The 22,028-nt window shown below is 47.8% G+C and overlaps 2 protein-coding genes across 2 annotated transcripts; one reads left to right on the top strand and one right to left on the bottom strand.

The window, feature by feature from the left end:
• Nucleotides 1-194: 194 nt before the first annotated feature.
• PRSS54 (serine protease 54) lies at nt 195-11,835 on the bottom strand. The gene is made up of 7 exons (XM_056862321.1): nt 11,531-11,835; nt 6,505-6,526; nt 6,286-6,387; nt 4,406-4,497; nt 2,898-3,159; nt 1,997-2,116; nt 195-692 (listed from the first exon to the last, which is right to left on the bottom strand). The coding sequence occupies exons 1-7, from the start codon at nt 11,833-11,835 to the stop codon at nt 195-197; spliced, it is 1,401 nt and encodes a 466-aa protein (XP_056718299.1).
• A 4,759-nt stretch (nt 11,836-16,594) lies between these two features.
• On the top strand, nt 16,595-21,669 carry GINS3 (GINS complex subunit 3). The gene is made up of 3 exons (XM_056862261.1): nt 16,595-16,801; nt 18,551-18,784; nt 21,394-21,669. The coding sequence occupies exons 1-3, from the start codon at nt 16,625-16,627 to the stop codon at nt 21,622-21,624; spliced, it is 642 nt and encodes a 213-aa protein (XP_056718239.1). The 5' UTR covers nt 16,595-16,624; the 3' UTR covers nt 21,625-21,669.
• The last annotated feature ends 359 nt before the right edge of the window (nt 21,670-22,028 follow it).

Below are 22,028 nucleotides of genomic sequence, written 5' to 3' on the forward strand. Positions count from 1 at the left end.
ACCTGGCTGTGTTTACAGTGGTTTTCTGCTTTGGGGTCATTTCACACTAAGTGGGTCAAAGGGTGTAAAGTTTAATAGCTCAAAAGAACTTCCTCGTAAAAAAGACAGATCAGCACCACAGGGCATTAATCTTGGCCGTGCAGATGGGAGATTCCCTTGGTGCAAAATCTAGTATTGAATCCAAAGCCCCCCACTTAAGCAGTCACCGAGCAAGTCAGAAGATGAAGCAGGAGGCTCACAGCAATGAGTCCCTGAGGCCGAACTCTCTTTGCTGTGGAAATGGGGAGCAGCTCCCCACTGTAATAATCATAGTAGATTGGATTATCAGACTTGCCCAGTAACCTAGCTGACCCATTTACAAATACTTCTGTGCTCCCCTCTTGTAGTTCTGCATCAGAATTGAGAGGCTGATCTTCTGAAGCGTCTGAGAAGTTAAGGCCGGCTAAAATGGGTACCGGTATCCCTCTGGGCTCCTCTGTTGGGGTCCAGATGGCAAAGTGTCTGTTGCCGAGGGTGGGATAGATGGGATCACTTCCTTTTTCCGTGGTGGTCACGATCCAGTCGCTGTAATAGGACAGCCTGGTGTAAAGGAACGGCCCGTAGCATCTGGTGCCCCCTTCAGTCAGCACTCCTTTCAGCACCCAGTGGCCTGTTTCTTTTGCTTGGCACATGATGGGGTTGCTGGGATCTCCCTTAGAAAGAAAAAAAGGCAGACAATAAAACTCTTCAAGAGTTCTTCCCCAGAAAGCAGATCATTTAACATTCACAAGTGTATTAGTGGGATCCCTTAATCCAGACTGGTACCCTTCCCCAGTTCATTCCTCCAGACTGCAAATTCAGGCACAAAGATTCCAAGTGCATCTTAGGATACAGTCCCAGGATCACCTTTTAACCTTCTACAGACCCTTGGTTTACATCCAGCAGTATCGTTTACAGAAGGCTCATGTCTTCATCATTCAACAATTGCCACAGGAATGGCTAGGCCTGTTCCTGCCTCCATTGGCAAAAAAAGGCCACTCTGTTAAAAGGATGGAATATTTCCCATGCTTTCAGTGCAATGGACTTTTCCACAGTTGCTAAAATGGAGCATGTTTGTAGGAGTAGAAAAATGTCAACTTCTAAATGTGTTTTTTTAACGCTGGTTGTGTTAACCATTTTGTTAACACAACCAGCGTTAAAAAAACACATTTAGAAGTTGACATTTTTCTACTCTTGCAATATATGCTGGTTAAATATATATGCTGAGAGCCCCATGGCACAGAGTGGGAAGCTGCAGGACTGCAGTCAAAAGCTCTGCTCACAACCTGAGTTCGATCCCGATGGAAGTCTGTTTCAGGTAGCCAGCTCAAGGTTGACTCAGCCTTCCATCCTTCCGAGGTCGGTCAAATGAGGACCCAGCTTGCTGGAGGTAAAGTGTAGACGACTGGGGAAGGAAATGGCAAACCACCGCATAAACATAGACTGCCTAGGAAACGTCGGGATGTGACGTCATCCCATGGGTCGGTAATGACCCAGTGCACAGGTTACTACCTTTTATATATATATTTATAATATATATATAATACAAAAGGAAAAAAGGGAAGGGAAAAACATAGATATCCAATTTGCATTTAGAACTAGAAAAAACACAAATTCAGAAAAAACCAAAATGAGCAGACTACATTACTTAGCTTAACAACATCATTTTACAACCAAATAATTGCCAGTTATAAAATAAATAAAAAAATATTCAGGCAACTTAGGCGTTTAATGTAGCAAAAAAATTATAATAATAACCCTTTATATCTATCAAACATATTTTACGTCTCTGCCATCAAAAAGTTTATCTAGATCTAAAATTAAAATATCATTACCGTTTAATATTATTTACTTTCTTATCTTGTTTTTGTTAACCTTAAGCCTCTACCTTTACCTTTTTAAAATATAAATACTGAGGGTTAAAATATACGCTTAGGGCCGCTCTGTTGGATGAGCCCAATACCCTTGGCTTCCTCACCAGGCATCCAGCTGCGTTGTCTCCCTCCCTGTGGCTGGAACACTCTGTGCTCATGGTTCGTTTCAGAGGACAGCGGTCAACGTCATCCATGGAGAGCTTCCTTAGAGAGTCCCTTCCTGTCTGGACCAAGAGGTCAAGGTGTGAGAGAGGCCGCTTGTTCCAGGTTGACAAGTGAACACAGCACACCCTTCATGGTGCGACCAACAGCCAGTTAGAGGCCACCGATTATGGTAAAAGCTGCCCTTTTGGTCACAGGCTCAGAGGGGAGTGGCTCACTCCAGTACCTGCCGGGAGTCTTTGGTAAAACACACCATGGTAGGAGCCTCCTGGAATTATTTCTGAGAGCAGGAGTTCTGCACCACTAGCTTAAATCAGATAAATGGTCATCTGGTTCATTGAGAAGTCAAACAGGGTGCCTGTTGTTCAGAGGGAGCACCTTCACATGGGAATCAACATTGGGTTGCTTTTGGACCTCTACTGGCTGTGAAGGTAAAAAATGGGCCTAATGCGAAATATAACTCCTTGGGCTCTTCATAGGAAGAGTGGGATAAAAATGTAACAGAGAATGGTGTAAATGCTTATGCCTTGGATGAAGAAGAGTTAGTTTTTATATGCCGACTTTCTCTACCAGTTAAGGAAGAATCAAACCGGCTTACAATCACCTTCCCCTCCCCACAACAGACACCCTGAAGGTGGGGCTGAGAGAGCTGTGACTAGCCCAAGGTCACCCAGCCGGCTTCATGTGTAGGAGTGGGGAAACAAATCCAGTTCACCAGATTAGCCTCTGCCACCCATGTGGAGAAATGGGGAATTCAAACCCGGTTTTCCAGATCAGAGTCCACCACTCTTAACCACTACACCTCGCTGGCTCTTGGACTCTTCAGTGGTGCCTGCAAAGAGCAAGTTGCTCACCTGCATGAGGATCCAGCCAGCCTGCAACCACGCAGCCCTCCAGAGCAGTCACGGGGAAGTCTTGGTGGGGGAAGCAGATGGGCTGGGTGGTCTCGCTGAACTCCAGCAGGTTGGCTGTCTTCAGAAGGGCGATATTGTGGGCAAGGGTGATTTCATCAAAGTCCTCATGGAGGAAGATGGTGCTGATAGGCAAAGTGATGCTTTGGCTGCTTTTCAGATCTGTGACACCTGCCACAGCAAAAGCCTGGCTCCTACACAAAAGAGAGGAAAAGCAACAAGTACAGTTAGCCAAAGGCTTTGCTCCTGGGCCCTGACACCAGAATATTGGTTCATCTGCGTGGCTTCTATGCAGTCCCACATTGGGGACTGCGCAGGCACAGGCCAGCCACGGATAAGATTTGTCAGCTTCTAGCAAAATCTAGAGAGAGTGCTCCCCCTGCCCTTGGGGCATGCAATCTCCCCGCCCACCGGTCACATGACCCAAGGGGGAAGGAGCACTCTTCCCTCCAGTTCTCTTTCTGCCACCACAGAGCGAGAACGTGTTAGCTTTGTCTCTAGCCATGGAGTCCAAGAAAGCTCCACTTTTCAAAAAATGTACCTCTTGTGATACCAAGATGGCGAAGACTGATCCTCACCTTGAATGTCTCCTTTGGGAGAAGGCCACATTCCTACAATTTGCAAAAGTTGCTCCAAGCTCACCAACAAGGCCTTGAGGGTTTGGTCGACTCGCCTGCCCTCTCACCTCTACAAAGAGTCTCTTCGTCCGCGAGGTCAACCTGCTGAGCCTGGTCCTTCGACCGGTAAGCCACAGTCCGAAGCGGGACCCCCAACAAAAAAATCCAAGCGGGGTGGCCCTTCTAAGAAGCCCTCGTCGGTCATTATTCATCCGGCAAAGTTTACTGCTCCGGATTCGCAAGATGGCCGCGGCTCTTCGCATCATGCTTCCCGCTCCAGATCACCTCGGCGCTGATTGCCTTCGCATTCGCCAAAGTCTCTTCGACGCCGATCACCCTCGATATCTCCTCGACGCCGATCTCAGGCCAAGTCGTCTCATCCCTCGGCGTCACTCGCCTCCAACGTAGCTGCGCAGCAGCCCATTACTAGCAAGGATTCGCCTCCTCATTCCCTAGCTACCCCCTCGGTTCCGTGTCGGAGCAGGGCCCAGGAAGACTCGGCTGAGTTCAAACAACACCTCCTTCATCTCTACAAAGATGTGCCTCCGGTGCTTACAAAGTCCCCACAGCCAAACGATAAGGGGCCTCGGGCAGAATCTGCAGAGCTCCAGGATGGTGCCATTCAGCCACCCCCTCCTGTGAGCACCCAACGAGACTCTCAACAGTCAGTCGAAAAGACCCAAGTAGAGTCGCCGAAAGATTCGTCCCATCTTGAACCTGGCCAACGGCCTCGGCGTCGATCGACTTCTTGACGCCATTCTCGAAGTCTGGCTTCGTCCAGATCCAGTTGGCGTTGGTCTACTTCGCGCCGCCGCCACCCTACCCGTCGGAGCCGATCCTCTTCTCGACATCGTTCCGTCCGTTGGAGTCGATCCGTCTCCCGCAGACGCCGGTTGTCCTCTCGTCGGAGCCGATCTACTCATTGCAGCCGTTTATCTTCCATAGCCCTGATGTAGGCCCTGTGGCCCTCCCCATGATAAAAAGCATTCTCGAAGTGGTCCGTACCAACTGGGCTAAGCCTGCCTCAGTCCCCTCGTCCACCAAAAGAGTAAAGAATCTATATAAGATTTGCAGGGAAGGTGGAGAGTTCCTTTACCAGCACCCCCCCACCTAATTCCATCATAGTGGAGGCCTTGCCTGGTAAATATAGGTCAGGAGCACATTCCTCTCCGCAGGATAGAGAGGGTCGTAAACTGGATACCCTTGCTAGAAAAATTTACACTTCTAGTGCGGTAGGCCTCCGCATTTCCAACTTCCTTGCTGTCATGGCCAGATATCAGTACTCCCTTTGGGATCGCGTATCCCCTCAAATTTCTGTCCTTCCTGATGACCAGCGTCCTTCGGCGGTAGCCATTCAGTCAGAAGGCATGTCTTTAGCAAGCAGCAGCTCACGGCGGCACGCCATGTGGCGGATTTGTCCAGTAAAGCCATTGCGTCTGCCATAGTTATTCGCAGACACGCTTGGCTACATCAATCTGCACTCCCCTATGATACTAGGTCACATATCGAGGACCTTCCGTTTGAAGGGACGTCCTTATTCAGCGACCAAACGGATACCTTCCTGGAGCGCTTGAAAAAGAATAAAACAAATGCAAAGTCCCTAGGGACTTTGGCCGGCAAGCCAACCAGCCTTCCCGCCCATACCATTTTCAGGGTTCTTTTACACAACCGTCATTTCGCCCATCCTTTCCTCTCCCTCAAAACGAAAGGAAGTTCCAAAACAAACCTAGGGTCCGCAAAGGCCCCAGAGGGTCTCCAGCTCGTTTTAACAAGCCAAAACAGGCATGACTAGACGTGTCCGTTAGTTTTCTTGATCGCCTGTCTGCTTTCTACCATGCTTGGTTTTCGATCACCAACGATGTCTGGGTTCTGAAAATAATAAATGTTGGTTACTTCATAGAGTTTGATATGTTACCTCCATATAGACGGTTGGGCCACTCTCCAACACTGGCCCCTGACCTACTTGTACAAGAGGTTGACAATCTCCTCTCCAAGGGACTATTGTGGAGGTTCCATATTCCGACCAGAACTGCGGGTTTTACTCCCGCTTTTTTCTCGTGGATAAAAAGGGGGGAAGAGCCCTATCCTGATCTCCAGGACCTTAATGCCTTTATTAAGACCAGAAAATTCCGTATGCTCTCGCTCCCGGAAGTGCTTCCCCTCCTGGACAGGCATATGTGGTTCGTAGTGTTAAATCTCCGCGATGCTTACTTCCACATCGCGATTCACACAGAGTGTCGCCAATACCTGAGATTTGAATGTAACAGAAAATGTTACCAGTACAATGTGTTACCATTCGGGTTGCCTATGGCCCCCAGGACCTTTACAAAGTGCCTTGCGGTTGTGGTAGCTCACCTTGCCCTGAAGGGTTGTGTAATATTTCCCTACCTCGACGATTGGTTAATTGTGGGTCCATCTCAGTCGTAGTTGGCCACACAAGTCGATTTAGTCCTTTCAGTCCTCAACAACCTGGGTCTTTTAGTTAATTTTTCCAAGTCCAAACTTGTCCCTGCACAAGTGCAGACCTTCATTGGAGCGTGTTTGGATGCTGAGCAAGCCAGGGCCTTCCTCCCTGTACAAAGAGGTCGCGCCATTCAAAAACTGGTGACTAGGTTCACTAGGAAACGTTTTCAAACAGCCTATCATATACAATAGTTGTTAGGCCTCATGTCCTCTACCACAGCTGTGGTAGAGTATGCACACCTCCGTATGCGCCCGCTTCAAAATTGGTTCCTCCGGGCGTTTAGGCTCAATGTAGATCCCCAGCACAAACACCTGTCTATTCCCAGATACGTCATTTCCTCCCTACAATGGTGGGCACATGATATCCTCTCAGGCGTCCCCTTTCATTGTCCTTCCTGAGAGGCACCTGTTCACAGATGCTTCCCTTTCTGGATGGGAGGCTCATTGTGGTAACCTTACGTCACGGGGTACATGGTCGCACCTAGAATCCCAGTTGCACATAAAATTATTAGAACTTTGTGCCATCCGTCTCGCTCTGTCTTCATTCACAGGGCACCTGGACAGACATCACATTCAGATCGCTACGGACAGCTCCACCACCCAGTATTATATAAACAAGCAGGGCAGCACAGGGTCCGTTTCGCTCTCCAAAGAGGCCAGCAACATTTGGGAATGGGCCATAACTCACCACACTACTCTCGTAGTGATTCACATCGCAGGGAAGAGCAACACGTTAGCAGACGCTCTTGAGTCGCCTTCCCAATCAAAAGCACGAGCTCACCTTAAGCAACGACTATCTCCACCAAATATTCCGACAGTGGGGTTACCTGCAAATAGACCTCTTTGCCACACACCTCAACTCCGTGTGTCACAGGTTTTATTTGAGGGCGGGAGGCAGCCAGGGCTCACTGGGGGATGCCTTTCAAGTAATTTGGAACGGGGCTCTCTTCTATCTCTTTCCCCCATTCCCTCTACTTCACAAGGTCCTGGCCAAATTGAACCACGACAAGACAGATGCCATCATTGTCACTCCGTTTTGGCCCAGGAGGTCGTGGTTTGCAGTGCTCATGTCACTTGTGCAAGGGAACTACATCCTTCTTCTGAAGGATCCCTCCCACTCCCCCCCAGATCTACAACTCGCTGCCTGGAGGGTGCGGCCCCAGGGCAGTGGTCTGACAGGGTAGCTAAGGTTTTACTACACTCCTTGAAGTCCTCCACACAGCGATCCTATGATGCTAAATGGAGACATTTTTCTAATTGGGCTAAGGTCAAAGATGTTTCGCCAATTACTTGCCCACTATCTACTGTGTTTGATTATCTGTTAACCCTCAAAGATGAAGGTTTATCAAATTCATCCATTAAAGTTTATTTAGCCGCTATTTCGGCTTTTCATCCGGATATCAACTCCTTTTCATTTTTTTCTCATCCCCTTTCCAAGAAGTTTTTGAGAAGTCTCACTAATTTGTATCCTCCCGTCACTCCTCCCGTTCCTCAGAGGAGATAGTCCTCTCACAGCTCATGAGACCTCCGTTTGAGCTGTTAGGCACCTGTGAACTGGCTCTACTTTCATTTAAGGCGGCCTTTTTGGTCGCAATAACCTTGGCAAGGAGGGTAAGCGACTTATCGGCGCTCTCACATTCACCTCCTTATACTAAGTTCCACTCGGATAGGGTGGTACTGAAGCCAAAGATATCCTTTTTACCCAAGGTCATATCGGCCTTCCACCTTACACAGGACATTGTCCTCCCTGTTTTTCCCCTCACCCATCCTCAAACGCTGATAGAGCGTTACACTCCCTTGATGTCCGAAGAGCCCTCCTTTTTTACATTAAGAGGTCTCAGAACTTTCGTAAGGATAACCTTTTTGTTTGCTTTGGGGACACCGTAAAGGTCGTTGTGCTTCTCCTCAAACCCTCTCAAGGTGGATCACGTCAACCATTAAACTGGCCTATGATCTTGCTCACCAAGAATGCCCTCCTATGATTAAAGCGCATTCTACCAGAGCGTATGCGGCTTCCATAGCCTTTTCTTCCAAGATAGATCTCCGGGACATCTGTAAGGCTGCCACCTGGTCCACGCCCTCCACGTTTATGAAACACTACGCTATGGACGTGGACTCAGCGAGAGATGCAGCTGTGGGACGTGCCGTACTGCAGTCTTTATTTCGATGACTGTCCCACACCCACCGTCCTGGTAAGCGAGCTCGCTACTCTCCCAATGTGGGACTGCACAGAAGCCATGCAGATGAAAAAGTTTCACTTACCTGTAACTGTTGTTCATCTGGTGGATCTTCTATGCAGGCACACATCCCTCCCTCCTTCCCCGCTGTGGGACCTTTCCGCTAGACCGGTGGTTGGTTCCGTGGCAGCAGATTGGAGAACTGGAGGGAAGAGTGCTCCCTCCCCCTTGGGTCATGTGACCGGTGGGCGGGGAAATTGCATGCCCCAAGGGGAGGGGGAGCACTCTCTCTAGATTTTGCTAGAAGCTGACAAATCTTATCCGTGGCTGGCCTGTGCCTGCGCAGTCCCCAATGTGTGCCTGCATAGAAGATCCACCAGATGAACAACAGTTACAGGTAAGTGAAACTCTGTTTTTCCAACCAGCTGTGCCCTGGATTTCTAGCAGAGCGCTCGTGATTGAACACATGAAGCTGCCTTATACTGAATCACACCCTTGGTCCATCAAAGTCAATATTGTCTACTCACACCAGCAGTGGCTCTCCAGGGTCTCAGGCAGAGGTCTTTCACATCACCTACCTGCCTAGTCTCTTTAACTGGAGATGCCAGGGATTGAACCTGGGACCTTCTGCATGCCAAGCAGATGCTCTACCACTGAGCCACAGTCTCTCCCATAAAAATCAACTCTTCTTACAATTACCTTCCCTTCCTTTCCCCCAAACTGGCACCTTGTGAGGTAGGTGGGGCTGAGAGTGTTTGGAGAGAACTGTGACTAGCCCAAGGTCACCCAGCTGGCGTCACATGTAGGAGTGGGGAATTGAACCTGGTTCTCCAGATTAGAGTCTGCTGCTCTTATCCACTATGCCAAGCTGGTGCTCAGGTATACTGAGTGAGAAATTCTGCTTTCCTTAGCACAGAGGTGCAGTGGTTATTGAAGAGTCATCACCTGTGGAGTATTTGCAAGCAGAATTGTGAGAGGGGAAAAGCAGCTTGCCTAAGGTGGTTTTGGCAAGGGCAGCAAACCCCTTCCCCCCCAAAAATCCAGAATTCTGGCCTTGGTAAAATTGCCAGCTTTTCAACTGGCCCTTGACCAGCAGGCTTTAGCAGGCAATGATGCTTTTTCCCATGCCATGAAAAGCGTCTGCTGATTTTGTCCCCCTGCACCAAAGCAGCCATGCCAATTAGGTTCTGGCCCCTTGACAACTCTATTGCTTGCAGTACAGAATTGGACCTCAGCCACACAGAGGGCAAGAATCAAGTTGATGGGGAGTCTCCAGGGCAGAAATCCATTGCTCTCGTGAAAAGATCTGTTCACCTGTGTAGCCAGTCCCTTTTAAAATCAAGTTAAAATATTGGCTTGGTGTTTAAGGGGTGAAAATAGACAAGATGCTGGACGATCTGTTAGTGAGTGTGGAATCTATGGTATCATGTCCCCACAGCACCCCTTCCCAGGCACTGCCCTTAAATATTCAGGAATTTCTGAAGCTGTGATTGGCAACCCTGGGTGTACTCAGCTGCATTTAATTCCCCACCCTGCTCTCCTCAGTCCTTCCAGCCATACCTCCTCCTTGTGGAGTTCCCCACATTTTACTTATCAAATCATGCCACAGCTACCAGGTAAATGGAAAGAGAAGGGTGTGGCTGCAGCAGTGGGGAGTGGTGACAAACCAGGCTTGGTTTTAGACGGATACGGGGGCAGGAAGGAAATCCAACTAATCCATCATTGTAGTCCATTACTTTGGCTACTGCTAACCATTGTGAGAATGGAGACAGCAGAAATTGAACAATATTAGGGGTGGACAGGAGTTCCGGCTGCATTACAGGAGACTCAGGCTGCCCCCCTTTTTTATCTGGTTCTTCTACCTGAGAAAACAGTGTGACCGACTGAGAAACAACAGGTGCGTTCCCCCTGCCCCACATCACTGCATCTCCATGCTGGGTACTGCTCTACCAGTTGCACTGCTGTCCGTCCTGCAAGCTGGAAAGTCACAGGAGCCCTAGGAAAAAGACGCTGCAACTGCAGAGAGGAACAACCACCTTTCCACTGGAGGCTGCTGCTTCCGCCCACCTTGCTGGTGGTATGTGTGGTGTTGGGGAATGTCTCTTTGTGAGGTTCAAAGACTGCCTGTAGAGAAACAATGGAGGCTAATGGGTAGGAGCGGCAATAGGGATTACCTGTGGCCGGGTGCCTGCCAAGAGATGCCCCAGCCAGGCTCCCCCACCTCTGTTAAGGATGCAGTGACCTAGTAGTGCCCCCTGGTGTCTACATTTGGGGAATCCCCAAATGTAGGAGGAATCCCCAAATGTAGGAGGACAAAAGATAGAGGCAGCTGTATCAATTCACAGCACAGTGTGTGTGTAAAGTGTCATCAAGTTACAGACAATTTATGGCAACCCCCCCACCGGCAAGGGGCTTTCAAGGCAAGTCAGAAGCAGAGTGGCAGACAACATTTGCATATAGGTATCTGAGTCGAAATGGAGTATATTTGCGAGGGTCCGTGCTTACCTGTATGGCATACATGGTCCCTGAGGTCCCCTTTGCAGTGGAGCTGTGGTTCCTGGTGGGTGTTTGGGTCTGGCTTCCTAAAGCTGGCGATCCATAAGGGATCTGAGAGGACAAGAATCTATCTTCCTACTTTCTTCTCATTGGCTCTTGGTTGTTTTTGCAAACTGCCCTTTCACCGAATTCCCCACCAGTGTGCTCATAGCGCTTTAGCGATGAGGACAGAACAAAGCAGCCCCAGATGGGATGAGCCTTGATGTATGATCTGCATTCCTTTGCTGGGGTATGTATCTTTTGACTGGCAGCTCAGTTGGACAAAACCCTGTCTTTCTCATGGCACATGAGTGAGTGGCTGGGAAGCCGTCAGCTGAGGCTTTCCATTGATTCTAACTGCAGTATTTTGATATACTCCACCTTCCTTGCAGGCATAAAGTTCACCATCATGGGTGGGACCAACCTCTGACTGAGTGGAGGATCCCACAAAATTCTGCTCCTTCCCTGCCATAGCCTTCAGCTCCAACAATTTTGCTGCTCTCACGAGCAACATCTCTTTGGTGCCTGCCAATGCTCGTGCAGCATTTCACCAGAGTGATCCAATATAATGCTTTGTGCTGCCGGCAGAGGTGAATCAATAGTGATCCTTTCCACATTCAGCTTAGAGTAAACCAAGGATAGAATGACACCTGTAAGAACTATTGTTAATTACAACCAAGCTTCTTCTAGTGGGTACTTAAGGAAACTTGATCGCATTGGCAACAACAGGTCAGCTGAGTTTGTGTTTTGTTTGTACAGAATTCTTCACCTACCTGTTCTGGAAACTGGACGCCACGCTGACTATCCAATACTCGCTCAGGATGCATCCGACGGCAATGTGCTTGTTGTGGAGATCACGCAGTGACACCACCCAAGGGAATTCCCCCGCAGCTACAAATTCTTGCTTGGAATTTGGAAGGGCTATGAGCTGTGAGCCACAGTCTGCATCTAGGAGGAAGAAGAGGCGGGTGAATTCTCTTGGACCAACTGAGTCCACCTCACTCTCCACAGGTCCTCCACCTTTTTCCTTCTTATATCCAAGGTGTCCTCCAGTGCAGGAGCAATTGCAACATTTCATGTTGAAAGAATGCTCTTGAAAATAAAGGAGTCTCCGCTCTCATGGCTGCAGAAGAAGCCTCAGATCGGGAAGGGACTTGTAATAGCCAGCAAGGAGAATGGCTTTACCACTGTGGCATAGTGGTTGAACTAGATCAACAGGGACCTGAGTTCAAATCCCATCTTTGCTGCCTTCTATCCCCAATTCCTTTCCAAGACCTTTGTCTCCACTTAGGGGCGGCCAGCCTCCAGAGACCAGATGGGACCTGGAGTTCTCCTGGAATTATGACTACAGTGATCAAGTTCCCCTGGAGAAAATGGTCACTTTGGAGGGTGGACTGTATGGCATTATATCCTGCTGAGGGCCTTCTCAATCCTCTCCCAAACCCTGCCTTCACCCACAAATTTCCACAAATTTCCCAATTTGGATTTGGCAACTGTATCTCTGTCTTTCCCTCAATCCCTAGAGTTCACAAGGCTCTCTACAAGGCTAGGCCCAGGAGTTTCACTCACCAACTAGAGAAGAGGGCAGGATCGACAGGTACAGGAGAAACAGGCCTCCCCCCACGTGACATCCCTGTCAAAAAGAGGCAGAATGCAGAGTTGACCCAGGCATGCCCCAGTACCTTTTTCCTGTTATCAGGGCTGACTATCCTCCCAGGAAGGAAGAAGCAGGAAGAGGAGCATCCAGAAAGGAGCTGTCATTTTCCCAGTGGGCATTTGCCCTCCACCCTCACCCTACCCTTAATTTTTTATTTACACATTACACAGCCAAACAGCAACATGCAAATTGTGTGTCCCTTCATATAATTTTGCAAACTGTTTTCTTTGAAATCCAGGGCTTCCTCGGGATTTTTCTTATTGGGGTTTCTCAATGATGAGATAAACAGCAGCAGACTACCTCCCACAAAAGACAGTCAGCCATCCACTGCCAGTCCTCCCCATTAAACGCAGCCATAGGGAAACATTGGGGGAATTGTAGACCATGCAGTCAGTTTCAGGGGATGAGGAACTAGCTATTCTGGCAAGAGCCAAAGGTTGACTGAGCATGTGTGCCAGCATGTGCCCCAGAATCCTCTACAACGCATGGGGTTCCAAGGCAAACGTGCAAGGGTTCCTTGGAAAACCAGCCAATGGGGGGTAGTGAAGGCAGAAAGTTTGGATGCCACTGCGATCTGGTCTAATCGTAGGTTGCCAGGTCCCTCTTCGCCACCAGCGGGAGGTTTTGGGGGTGGAGCCTGAGGAAGGGGAGGTTTGGGTAGGGGAGGGACTTCAATGCCATAGAGTCCAATTGCCAAAGTGGCCATTTTCTCCAGGGGAACCGATCTCTATCGGCTGGAGATCTCCGGCTGGTACCTGGAGGTTGGCAACCCTATCTAAATGTAATGGTGTGGCTTAATGGGAAGGGGTGTCTCTCCTCCCATTCTAGGTTGAAAGGTGAATTGCTCATGGCAACTGGAATAATAGGAGGAAGTGAAGGTTCTGCTGTTTGTTCTGTGGCGCTGTTCTGGACTAGTGAGCCTTCCTAGAAATTCCATTGTATTATTTTGCCCCTTCTGAAGAGCTTTTCTCTCCTGCCAGCCTTCTCCAATTCCATCTCCAAGTTGTTCTGCTAAGGGCAAACACTGATGTTTATGCCTTCTTATACCACAGGATTCTTGGCTTGGCCTTGTGATGTCTGCCTTCCTGCCATTACTGGGTATGCCAACACCATCTGTGTTCTGCCAAGGCTGGCGCTACATCATAAGTCAGTATTAGGTCACAGTTGCCATGGTGCTTGCAATTCCTTCAGATTGTCCTTCTTTACCACTGGTGTTTCTTTCTATACTAATTCCAGCTCTATGGACAAGCCCACACAAGTCAAAGAACATGTCTAGGAAGGTACTTCTCCCTTTTCCAGGAGCTTTGAGAAGAAAGGAGGGGGTCAAACCTTTTTGTCCTGCAGCCAGTTCCTCCACTGTCTTTGTGCCAGTCTTCTTAGAAGGCTTTCCTTCTTTACAGCCAGCTCATTCTAGGACCCATAGCAGTGCCTGCCTTGTTGACTGGGAGAGGGGAGTGTACTTTGGACAACTGGTGGTTTTTTTGGGGGGGGGGGTATTAATTAATGCTTCTCCCATGGACTCCACAGCCCAGCACCCTAATCTCAATCCCCCTCCTCTGCTGGTTTGTCACTTGGTAGCAGCACTAAACCATCCACTGTTATCAACATTTGTACTCTTTTTTTAACACCAGGAGGAGGTTCCTGAGAACATTAACCTGCCAGTTGCTATTGGAACCTTCACACTGGTAATACAAGCATAGAGGAACCCTGAGCATTCCAGAATTTACAACTAACTGAAGTTCTGGGAGACTTTTCAGCTGAAGATGTGTTCTGTCTCTGTGTAGGATGGTACTTGCATTAATCCATTTACAGAAGAAATGTAATATGAAACAGCACATCCAGATTCCAGTATCTGCTCTGCATGCAAGACTGCTGCTTTGCGTGCAAGATTTGCTGTTTTGAATTTCTATCCTTCACACAAGATCTTTTGCCTGCTCTGCATACAAGATTTTTTATATTCTGATCTGTATGTAAGATTATTTTTCTGAATTTCTCTATGTAGTTTGTAGCTTTATAATACAATACAGTGGATTGTCTTATTTTTTCAGTTAGTGTGCACTTTGGCATTTTTGTTTTAGGTATCTTACATATGTATATATGAAGCTGCCTTATACTGAATCAGACCATCGGTCCATCAAGGTCAGAATTTTCTGCTTAAACTAGCAGCAGGTCTCCAGGATCTCTGGTGGAGGCCTTTTGCATCACCATCTATCTGATACTTTTTTAAAACTGGAGACGCTGGGGATTGAACATGGGATCTTCTGCACTCTACACTGTGGTTTATTATTATACCAAGTTAAGACCGCTGGTCTATTAGGTTCAGTTTTTTCTGGTCTATTAGGTTCAGTTTTTCGCATCACCTCCTACATGACAATTAAAAAAAATTGGAGATGCTGGGAATTGATTCTGGCACCTTCTGCATTCAAAACAGATGCTCTACCACTGAGCTACACAGCCCCTTATTTAAGCTGCTTTGTATGTAGTTGGACCACTGGTCTTATCAAGGCCAGTACCTGTCTGCTCTAACTAGCAGCGGCTCTGCAAGTTCTCAAGGTTTTTCACATCACCGCCTGTCTGATCCCTTTAAGTGTAGAGGTTGGAGAATCAACCTGGGACTTTCTGTATGCAAAGCTCTACTGCTGAGCCAGAGACTCACACCTGAATGACTGACTATGGGATTCACAACAGATCTCCCTTCCCCTCATTTCTGTTTGTAATTCTGACTAGAAACGTTTCTGCCAAGTATCCCATGGATCAGATGCAGTGGGCTCTAGACAGAGGTTCGTGTCAGAGTAAAATCTTGTTAGTCTTTAAGGTGCCATTAGACCTGTTTATTAGGATCCAGTGAAAGCCGCCAAATAGATTCTCCCTCTGCAGACAAGTATCTGACAAAATGGGCTCTAGACCACATAAATTTGTGCCAGAATAAAATCTTGTTAATCTTTTAAGGTGCCAACTCTCAAAATACTGATCTCCATATTCATTTCAGTATTCCTACTTTTATTGCATTTTCCACTGTACATCTTATACTCGGTGTTTGCATCGTTGCTGGTATTATTCAATTTTGTATACCCAGTCCAAGTGCACTGTTCCTTCGATGTCTTAGACCGTATGATTACTTTCTCCCCCTCTTGTACTCTGTAATCCACCTCACGTCTCAGTGAGAAAGGCAGGCTGCAAACAAGCCAAATAAATGTGTATGTTGACCAGTTCTTGCTACAATGGGCAGACCTGTTGAACATCTTAATCTCATGCCACATTGAAACAGTGTGACTAACACCCCTTCTAAATCCACTAAAGTCAGTGGGTTTAGAGTTGTGTTTCTCTTAGGGCTGTAAGGGACATCATTATCTTTTGTCAGTCTGCACTGAATTATCAAACAGGAGTCCAGTGGCGCTTTTAAGGGATTAGCAAAATGTATTCTTGCCTCTGAGGAAGTGAGCTGATGGTTGAAAGTTAATGGCAGAATAAACCCTGCCAGTCTTTGAGGTGCCACTGGACTTCTATTAATCAGACTGAAGAATGGGGTGAACATTTTAGAGGCAGATAAAATTATGCATGGTATGGACAGAGTGGACAGGGAGCAGCTTTTCTCCCTCTCATAATACTAGAACTTGGGGTCATCTGCAGATGCTGGAGGGTGAGAGATTCAAAGCAGATAAAAGTATTTCTTCACACAACGCAGAGTTAAACTGTGGAACTCCCTGCCCCAGGATGTGGTCACGGCTGCCAACTTGGAAGGTTTTAAGAGGGGAGCGGACATGATAATGGAGGAGAGGGCTATCTATGGCTGCTAATCAAAAAGGATACTAGTGATCATTCATTCTTATTCTCTCCAGGATCAGAGGAGCATGCCTATTATCTTGGGTGCGGTGGAACACAGGCAGGATGGTGCTGCTGCAGCTGTCTTGCTTGTGGGCTTCCTGGAGGCACCTGGTTGGCCACTGTGTGAGCAGACTGCTGGACCTTGGTCAGATCCAGCAGGGCCTTTCTTTTGTACAGTATTTTTTGTTGTTCAGTCTCCCGTTTGTTTGTTTGTTTGTTTTCGCCACCACAAACCAACGGACGCGAACCCTGCAGGCAGGCGGCGGGCCCTCAAGCACTTCCGCGAGCCGGCCTCACCCTCTCTGCGCATGCGTTATCCCGGCGCGGCTGGCGCGAGGCGGCTACGTCACCGGCCTCCGCTTCGCGCCCTAACGGCGGGAGAGCGATGGGGGAGGCCTACGTGCCGGTGGAAGCCGGGCTGGGCCTCGAGGAAGGCTTCCTCTCTTTGGGAGACATTCTCATGTCCCAAGAGAGGCTCCCGTGCCGCGCCGAGACCGTCCTGCCGCGCCTGGCCGCCGTGCTTGGTAAAGCAGGGCCCGAGCCCCGCGCTGCTGTCCCTGAGGTAACGGAGTGGTGGTACGCGAGGAACTACATCTCCCGGCTGTCCCGTGGTGGATATGATGACGTATCGATCCGGGTTCTCGAGAGGGATAGGCGCTTGGTAGCGGGCGGGCTTGGCTGAAGTGTTACGTCCCCGCCCGTGTGGAACCTTGGGGGCGTGGCCTGAAGTGCGGAATGGCTGTTCTCAGCACGGTCTGATTTTCTGGGGATGGAGGAAGTGGGGGGAGTCTGCAGTGGCCATTTATGCATGGGACGTTTTGCCCTGGATTTGCCGCTCCCTAGATGCACATTTCCCCTTTTTAAATTTTCAAAACTCTGCCTGAGGGATTTTTTTTCGAGTTTTGAGAATTTGTTGACTACAGTCCACAATAGCCATGCAGATTAGCTTTGGATTTCACACATTAACAGATCACTTCAGGATACAATGGTTCCATATTAACATACCACACCCTCATTAGCACATTATCTTGATACTTACAGGACAATGGTTAGCACATTACCTTTGATACTTTTTGCAGGACAATGATTCAGCTCAAAACCAACCCCTTTCTGACTATATATTACTCTTCCTACACACTTGACACTGAGAGACACTGTCCTTCAGTGTTACTCCTCTGAAGATGCTGGCCACAGCTGCTGGCGAAACGTCAGGAAAGAAAATACCAAGACCACGGTTACAGAGCCCTACGAGAACCAATTTGAGAATTTGGATGGGAAAAATGTGCATCTAGAGAGCAGCAAATCCAAGGCAAAACCTCCCATGAATAAATGGCCTACAGTCTGGGTGGTGATAAAAGGCGCGGACGTGTGTGTAAACTGTATACGTAAATTAGAATAATGGAATCATAGAGTCGGAAGGGACCACCAGGATTATCTAGTCCAACCCCCTGCACAATGCAGGAGATTCATAACTATTCCTCCCCCCCCAACACACACACACCCAGTGACCCCTACTCCATGCCCAGAAGATGACAACAAAAACCCTCCAGGATCCCTGGCCAACCTGGGAATAGCACCATCCTTGGCTTGAGGGAAATTAAGTTGACTTTGTGCCACTTTATTCAGGTTTTGTTTATAGTGAATGAAAAATCACATGCAATAAAGACTGACTGTTTCCATCATTCCTTTTCAATTGTGGTGGCATCTCCTAGTCAAGTTATGGTGTCAGTCCTTAGTGGTGTTTACAAAGTCTGCCCCCCCCTTCTCTGTTGTGGTTCTGCTCTCAAATATGGGTGGCTCTGCTGATTCAGGGGTTCTTTGTGGAGAGGAGGGGTGTCTTGAGATTTCTCCCATGAAAACATTGCAGACCCAGAGAAAAAGCTTTCAAACCTGTCATATTGACAGGACAGATGTTGCGTGGGAGTTACATAGCCAAATCTGCTCATGAGGTACCAAAACGAGCAGTGTGGAAATTTCTTGGAGTATATTTGGTTGTGAATTTGCTCTGGTCTCTGTATAAGTTTAGTGTGATAGCTTTTAGAGTGATTTGGGGAAAGACTCACTGACAGAACACCTGCTTTGTATGTCGAGGGTCCCAGGTTGAGTCCTCATCTCCTAAAGGATCAGGTCATGATGTAAAAGCTGTCTACCTGGGACAACCATTGCCAGTCAGAGTAGATGAAACTAACACTGATAAACCAATGGTCTGACTAAGGATACAGCAGGCGTCATATGCCTCTTGGTAATATTAAGAATATTTGAGCATTTTGTTGCTTGTCCCCTTTTATCTTTCTTGCTGTCTGGTCTTAAGGGCACAAAGCTGGAAATTCCTCTCTGGTTGGCAAAAGGCTTGTATGACAATAAGCGGAGGATTCTTTCTGTGGAACTGCCGAAGATTTACAAGGAGAGCTGGCGGACGGTGTTCAGTGCAGACGCCAATGTGGTTGACTTGCATAAACTGGGGCCCTTTTACTATGGATTTGGCTCCCAGTTGCTGAATTTCAACAGTCCTGAAAATGCTGAGATAGCTCAGACCATATTGCAGGTAAAACCCTGAACCTGGCAGAAGATGGCCAGTGCTGCTTTTTATGTTCTGTTTGTTTACTTTGCTTTGTGCTGTTGGCATCTCTATGTCCTACTTGACTGGGCCGTTTAAGGGTTGGTGATGTTATGTACCCAAACTGCATACTCAAATTGTCTGTGCTGTTACAATGGAAATTGGGCATTTTAGGATTTAGTGTCGCCCAGAAAAAGAGAGGCTGTTGGATTGTGAGAACTGTCAGCATGCTTTTTCTGATGCAGTGCATTTTCTCTGTCTCTTTCTATTGATCCAGCTCCCACAAGTGGGTAAATGCAATATTTGGGGGTGGGGGCTGCATTTGAAAGGCTGTGCATTTTTCCCATCCTAACAACTCACCAAAATGTCCCTAATGGCAAAGTTAAGTGAAATAGATTGAAGTCTGCCTAAATCCGAAAGTATGTTCTCTTGAACCTAGAGGTTCATTCCCGGCTATAAATGCTAAGCACAGCAGTTTGTGTACACAGAATGGTGAGATAAGTTATGGATTTCAGCCAGTTCCCCCTCCTCCAATTCCTTTGATGTGCTGAAGGGAGGGCGTTGCTCTGCCCCCCCCCCTCCCCAGCAGCCTTCACAAGGTCAATTTTGTTTGGAAGTACTGAGAGGGAACTAGAGAGTTAGAACAGTCAGTATAGGCCATGTTCCTCTCAGACAGAATAAGTGGAGACCAGTTGGCTGCTGCTTCAAGCACCTTGCATGATTACAGTGGGACTCTCTTCCTCTACATCAGCCTGCCAGAGAACCCTTGTGTCTTGCATTTCGTCAGACCAGATATTTGGACAGGTTCAAGGACTCTCCCAATTTAAATTTAATTATTTATATCCTGCTTTTCTCCTCAGTGGGGACCCTTACAATAAAAAATTGCAACAGAAATAAATACGGGGGTGGATTCTGAATACAAAGCAGATCTTGCTTGCTCCTTCCCTCTATTTCAAAGAAGAAGAGGAGGAGTAGGAGTTGGTTTTTATATGACAACTTTCTCTACCACTTAAGGAAGACTCAAACCGGCTTACAATTCCCTTCCCCTCCCCACAACAGACACCCTGTGAGGTAGGTGGGGCTGAGAGAGTGTGACTAACCCAAGGTCTCCCAGGTGGCTTCATGTGTAGGAGTGGGGAATCAAACCCAGTTCTCCAGATCAGAGTCCACCACTCCAAACCTCTGCTTTTAACCACTACACCACGCTGGCTCTTAACCACTACACCACTGCTAGCAGATCTTCCCTCCAGCTCTAGGCTATAGTCCTGAGACCAAGAACATTTCACCGTGTTCCTCTGGGCTCAGCAGGAGAGCTGGCAAGAACTGGTTAAGTCCTCTAGGAGAAGGCAGGGCTGAAAAAGAAATCTGAAGATCATTCTGCAAAGGTGGACCCTTCCTGGTTCTTTGGCTCTGCCTTTGCAGTTCCCAAGCTCCTGCTTGAGAGCATCTTTCCCCCTGCCCTCCCCCAGCATCTTCTTCCTCTCTTCCTCATCCTAACATTTCTTGCCAGTGGCAGTGTTAGTGCAGATGTATTTTGCTGGTCTTCTTTGGAATGGAGCAAGGTATCTTCACCCAGCAGGCAGTGAGACACCCTGGTAGAAGCCTACATCAGTCCTCATTTGCCTGCACTGGCGCTTGGCCAGCAAAAAGGATGCCTGCATCTCATTGCCTGTGGAAAAACTGTACCTCCTAGCAGCCAGGGGAAAGGATGCAAACAAGGGACATTGTGTCCCTCAGCATCAAGGACAGTCCATGTTGGGGGGTGGGGTAGGCTCTTTTCTTCAACCATGGCAGTCATCTCACAGCCATAAAACACCCATTCTGGGGAACACCAGCACCATCCCCATGATGATTGGTTCCCCAGTTACTTCTTGGCCAGTTATCTTTCCTTCCTTCTTCATTCCTCCCTAGTCAAAGGTGAATCTTTACTGTTGAATCTCACAAACAGGGTTAACAAGATTGTGGTGAGGGATGCCTCTGGTATTCTGGCCGTGGAGCAGAGATGCAAGGCACACAAACCAGAGAGGAGAAGGATGCCTCATACTTCAGAGGATGCAGTTTTTCCTCGAAGTCTCGGTCCTGTTTTTGCTGTCACAGGAGAAGCATGTGTAGATGCTCCTAAAGCCATGGGCTTTGTTCTCTGCTACTGGAGTGGAACCAACAGGAGAACCGACGCCAACAGGAGCAGAATGTAGTGCCCTCCTCCAACATGGCTCTGGGATGAATTACTCCACCACAACCATCCCTTCAAGAGAGAGGCTTATGCTTTCCCTTCCCTCTGATTCCATCTTGTTAGTTAGGGGTATTATGGGAATTCCTATTGTCCTTTTGTCTTTATCTGTTTCTCTTCACATTCATAGGTTAGTGGTGTGATGTTTTGGGTTTGTAAATTTTCCATGCTAAATTAAAGTCCTAAAACCAAGCAAGTCCTTCCTGCTGGAAGTGGCTTCCAGGTTTTTTTTTGGGGGGGGGGTTCACGCTGCTTTCTTCGAGAGCTCTTTTGCTGCCTACTTTACTGTTTGCCGACTAGAAGGAAACTTTATGGTAAAATCTCTTTTCTGTTCTTCCAGTCTAAGTAATTTTGTTTCTCCTGTTAGACATTTATTGGCCGTTTCCGTCGTATTATGGACTCATCCCAGAATGCTTACAACGAGGACACGTCTGCGTTGGTGGCCCGGCTGGATGAGCTGGAGAGAGTTTTATTTCAGGTTGGCCAGAAAGGTCTGAACGACTTCCAGTCCTGGGAAATGGGTCAGGCCTCTCAGATCACAGCATCCAGCCTGGTCCAGAATTATCGGAAGAGAAAATTTACTGACTTGGACAGCTGAGAGCATGAAAAACATGAAACTTTCATCCAGGATATGTCGCCAAGGTTTATGCCCAGAGTTACATCAGTGAGGAACATGTTAGGAACATACTTGCTCGTACTAGGAATTAAAATTAATCCTGGTAGCATCCTTGAGATTAGTCCAGAATAAATTTCTAAGAATCCTGCAGTGTGCATCTGTGTGTATCTCCTGAGGATCAGCGGGACAAGCTGTGCTTCGTGGTTGAACAGATGCAAGCAGCACAAGCAGGCCCCTTTGTTGCAGAGTCATCGACATTTTAATTATTCTAATGCAGTTGTGTTGTAATCTTTAAGAAGGAAGTCTAGAAATGCAAAGCAAAACTTCTTAAGTTTGATGACTCTGGGAATCACTTGTGTAAATCATTGTACTTCTATTTTGCTTTT

Source organism: Euleptes europaea, chromosome 17, assembly GCF_029931775.1.
Source record: "Euleptes europaea isolate rEulEur1 chromosome 17, rEulEur1.hap1, whole genome shotgun sequence".
In the NCBI taxonomy this organism is placed as follows: Eukaryota; Metazoa; Chordata; class Lepidosauria; order Squamata; family Sphaerodactylidae; genus Euleptes; species Euleptes europaea.

What these genes read in the sequence shown, in the direction of transcription:
- PRSS54 (XM_056862321.1), bottom strand. Translation starts at nt 11,835, where the DNA reads ATGAAATGTTGCAATTGCTCCTGCACTGGAGGACACCTTGGATATAAG. An exon ending in TGAAGCGGGCGCATACGGAG is followed by an intron (nt 4,498 to 6,285) that starts GTGTGCATACTC and finishes TGCAATGAGTAG; the next exon opens with ATCGGCTCCGACGAGAGGAC. An exon ending in CTCATGCAGGTGAGCAACTT is followed by an intron (nt 2,117 to 2,897) that starts GCTCTTTGCAGG and finishes CTCTTGGTCCAG; the next exon opens with ACAGGAAGGGACTCTCTAAG.
- GINS3 (XM_056862261.1), top strand. Translation starts at nt 16,625, where the DNA reads ATGGGGGAGGCCTACGTGCCGGTGGAAGCCGGGCTGGGCCTCGAGGAA. An exon ending in CCCGCGCTGCTGTCCCTGAG is followed by an intron (nt 16,802 to 18,550) that starts GTAACGGAGTGG and finishes TCTGGTCTTAAG; the next exon opens with GGCACAAAGCTGGAAATTCC. An exon ending in TAGCTCAGACCATATTGCAG is followed by an intron (nt 18,785 to 21,393) that starts GTAAAACCCTGA and finishes TTCTCCTGTTAG; the next exon opens with ACATTTATTGGCCGTTTCCG.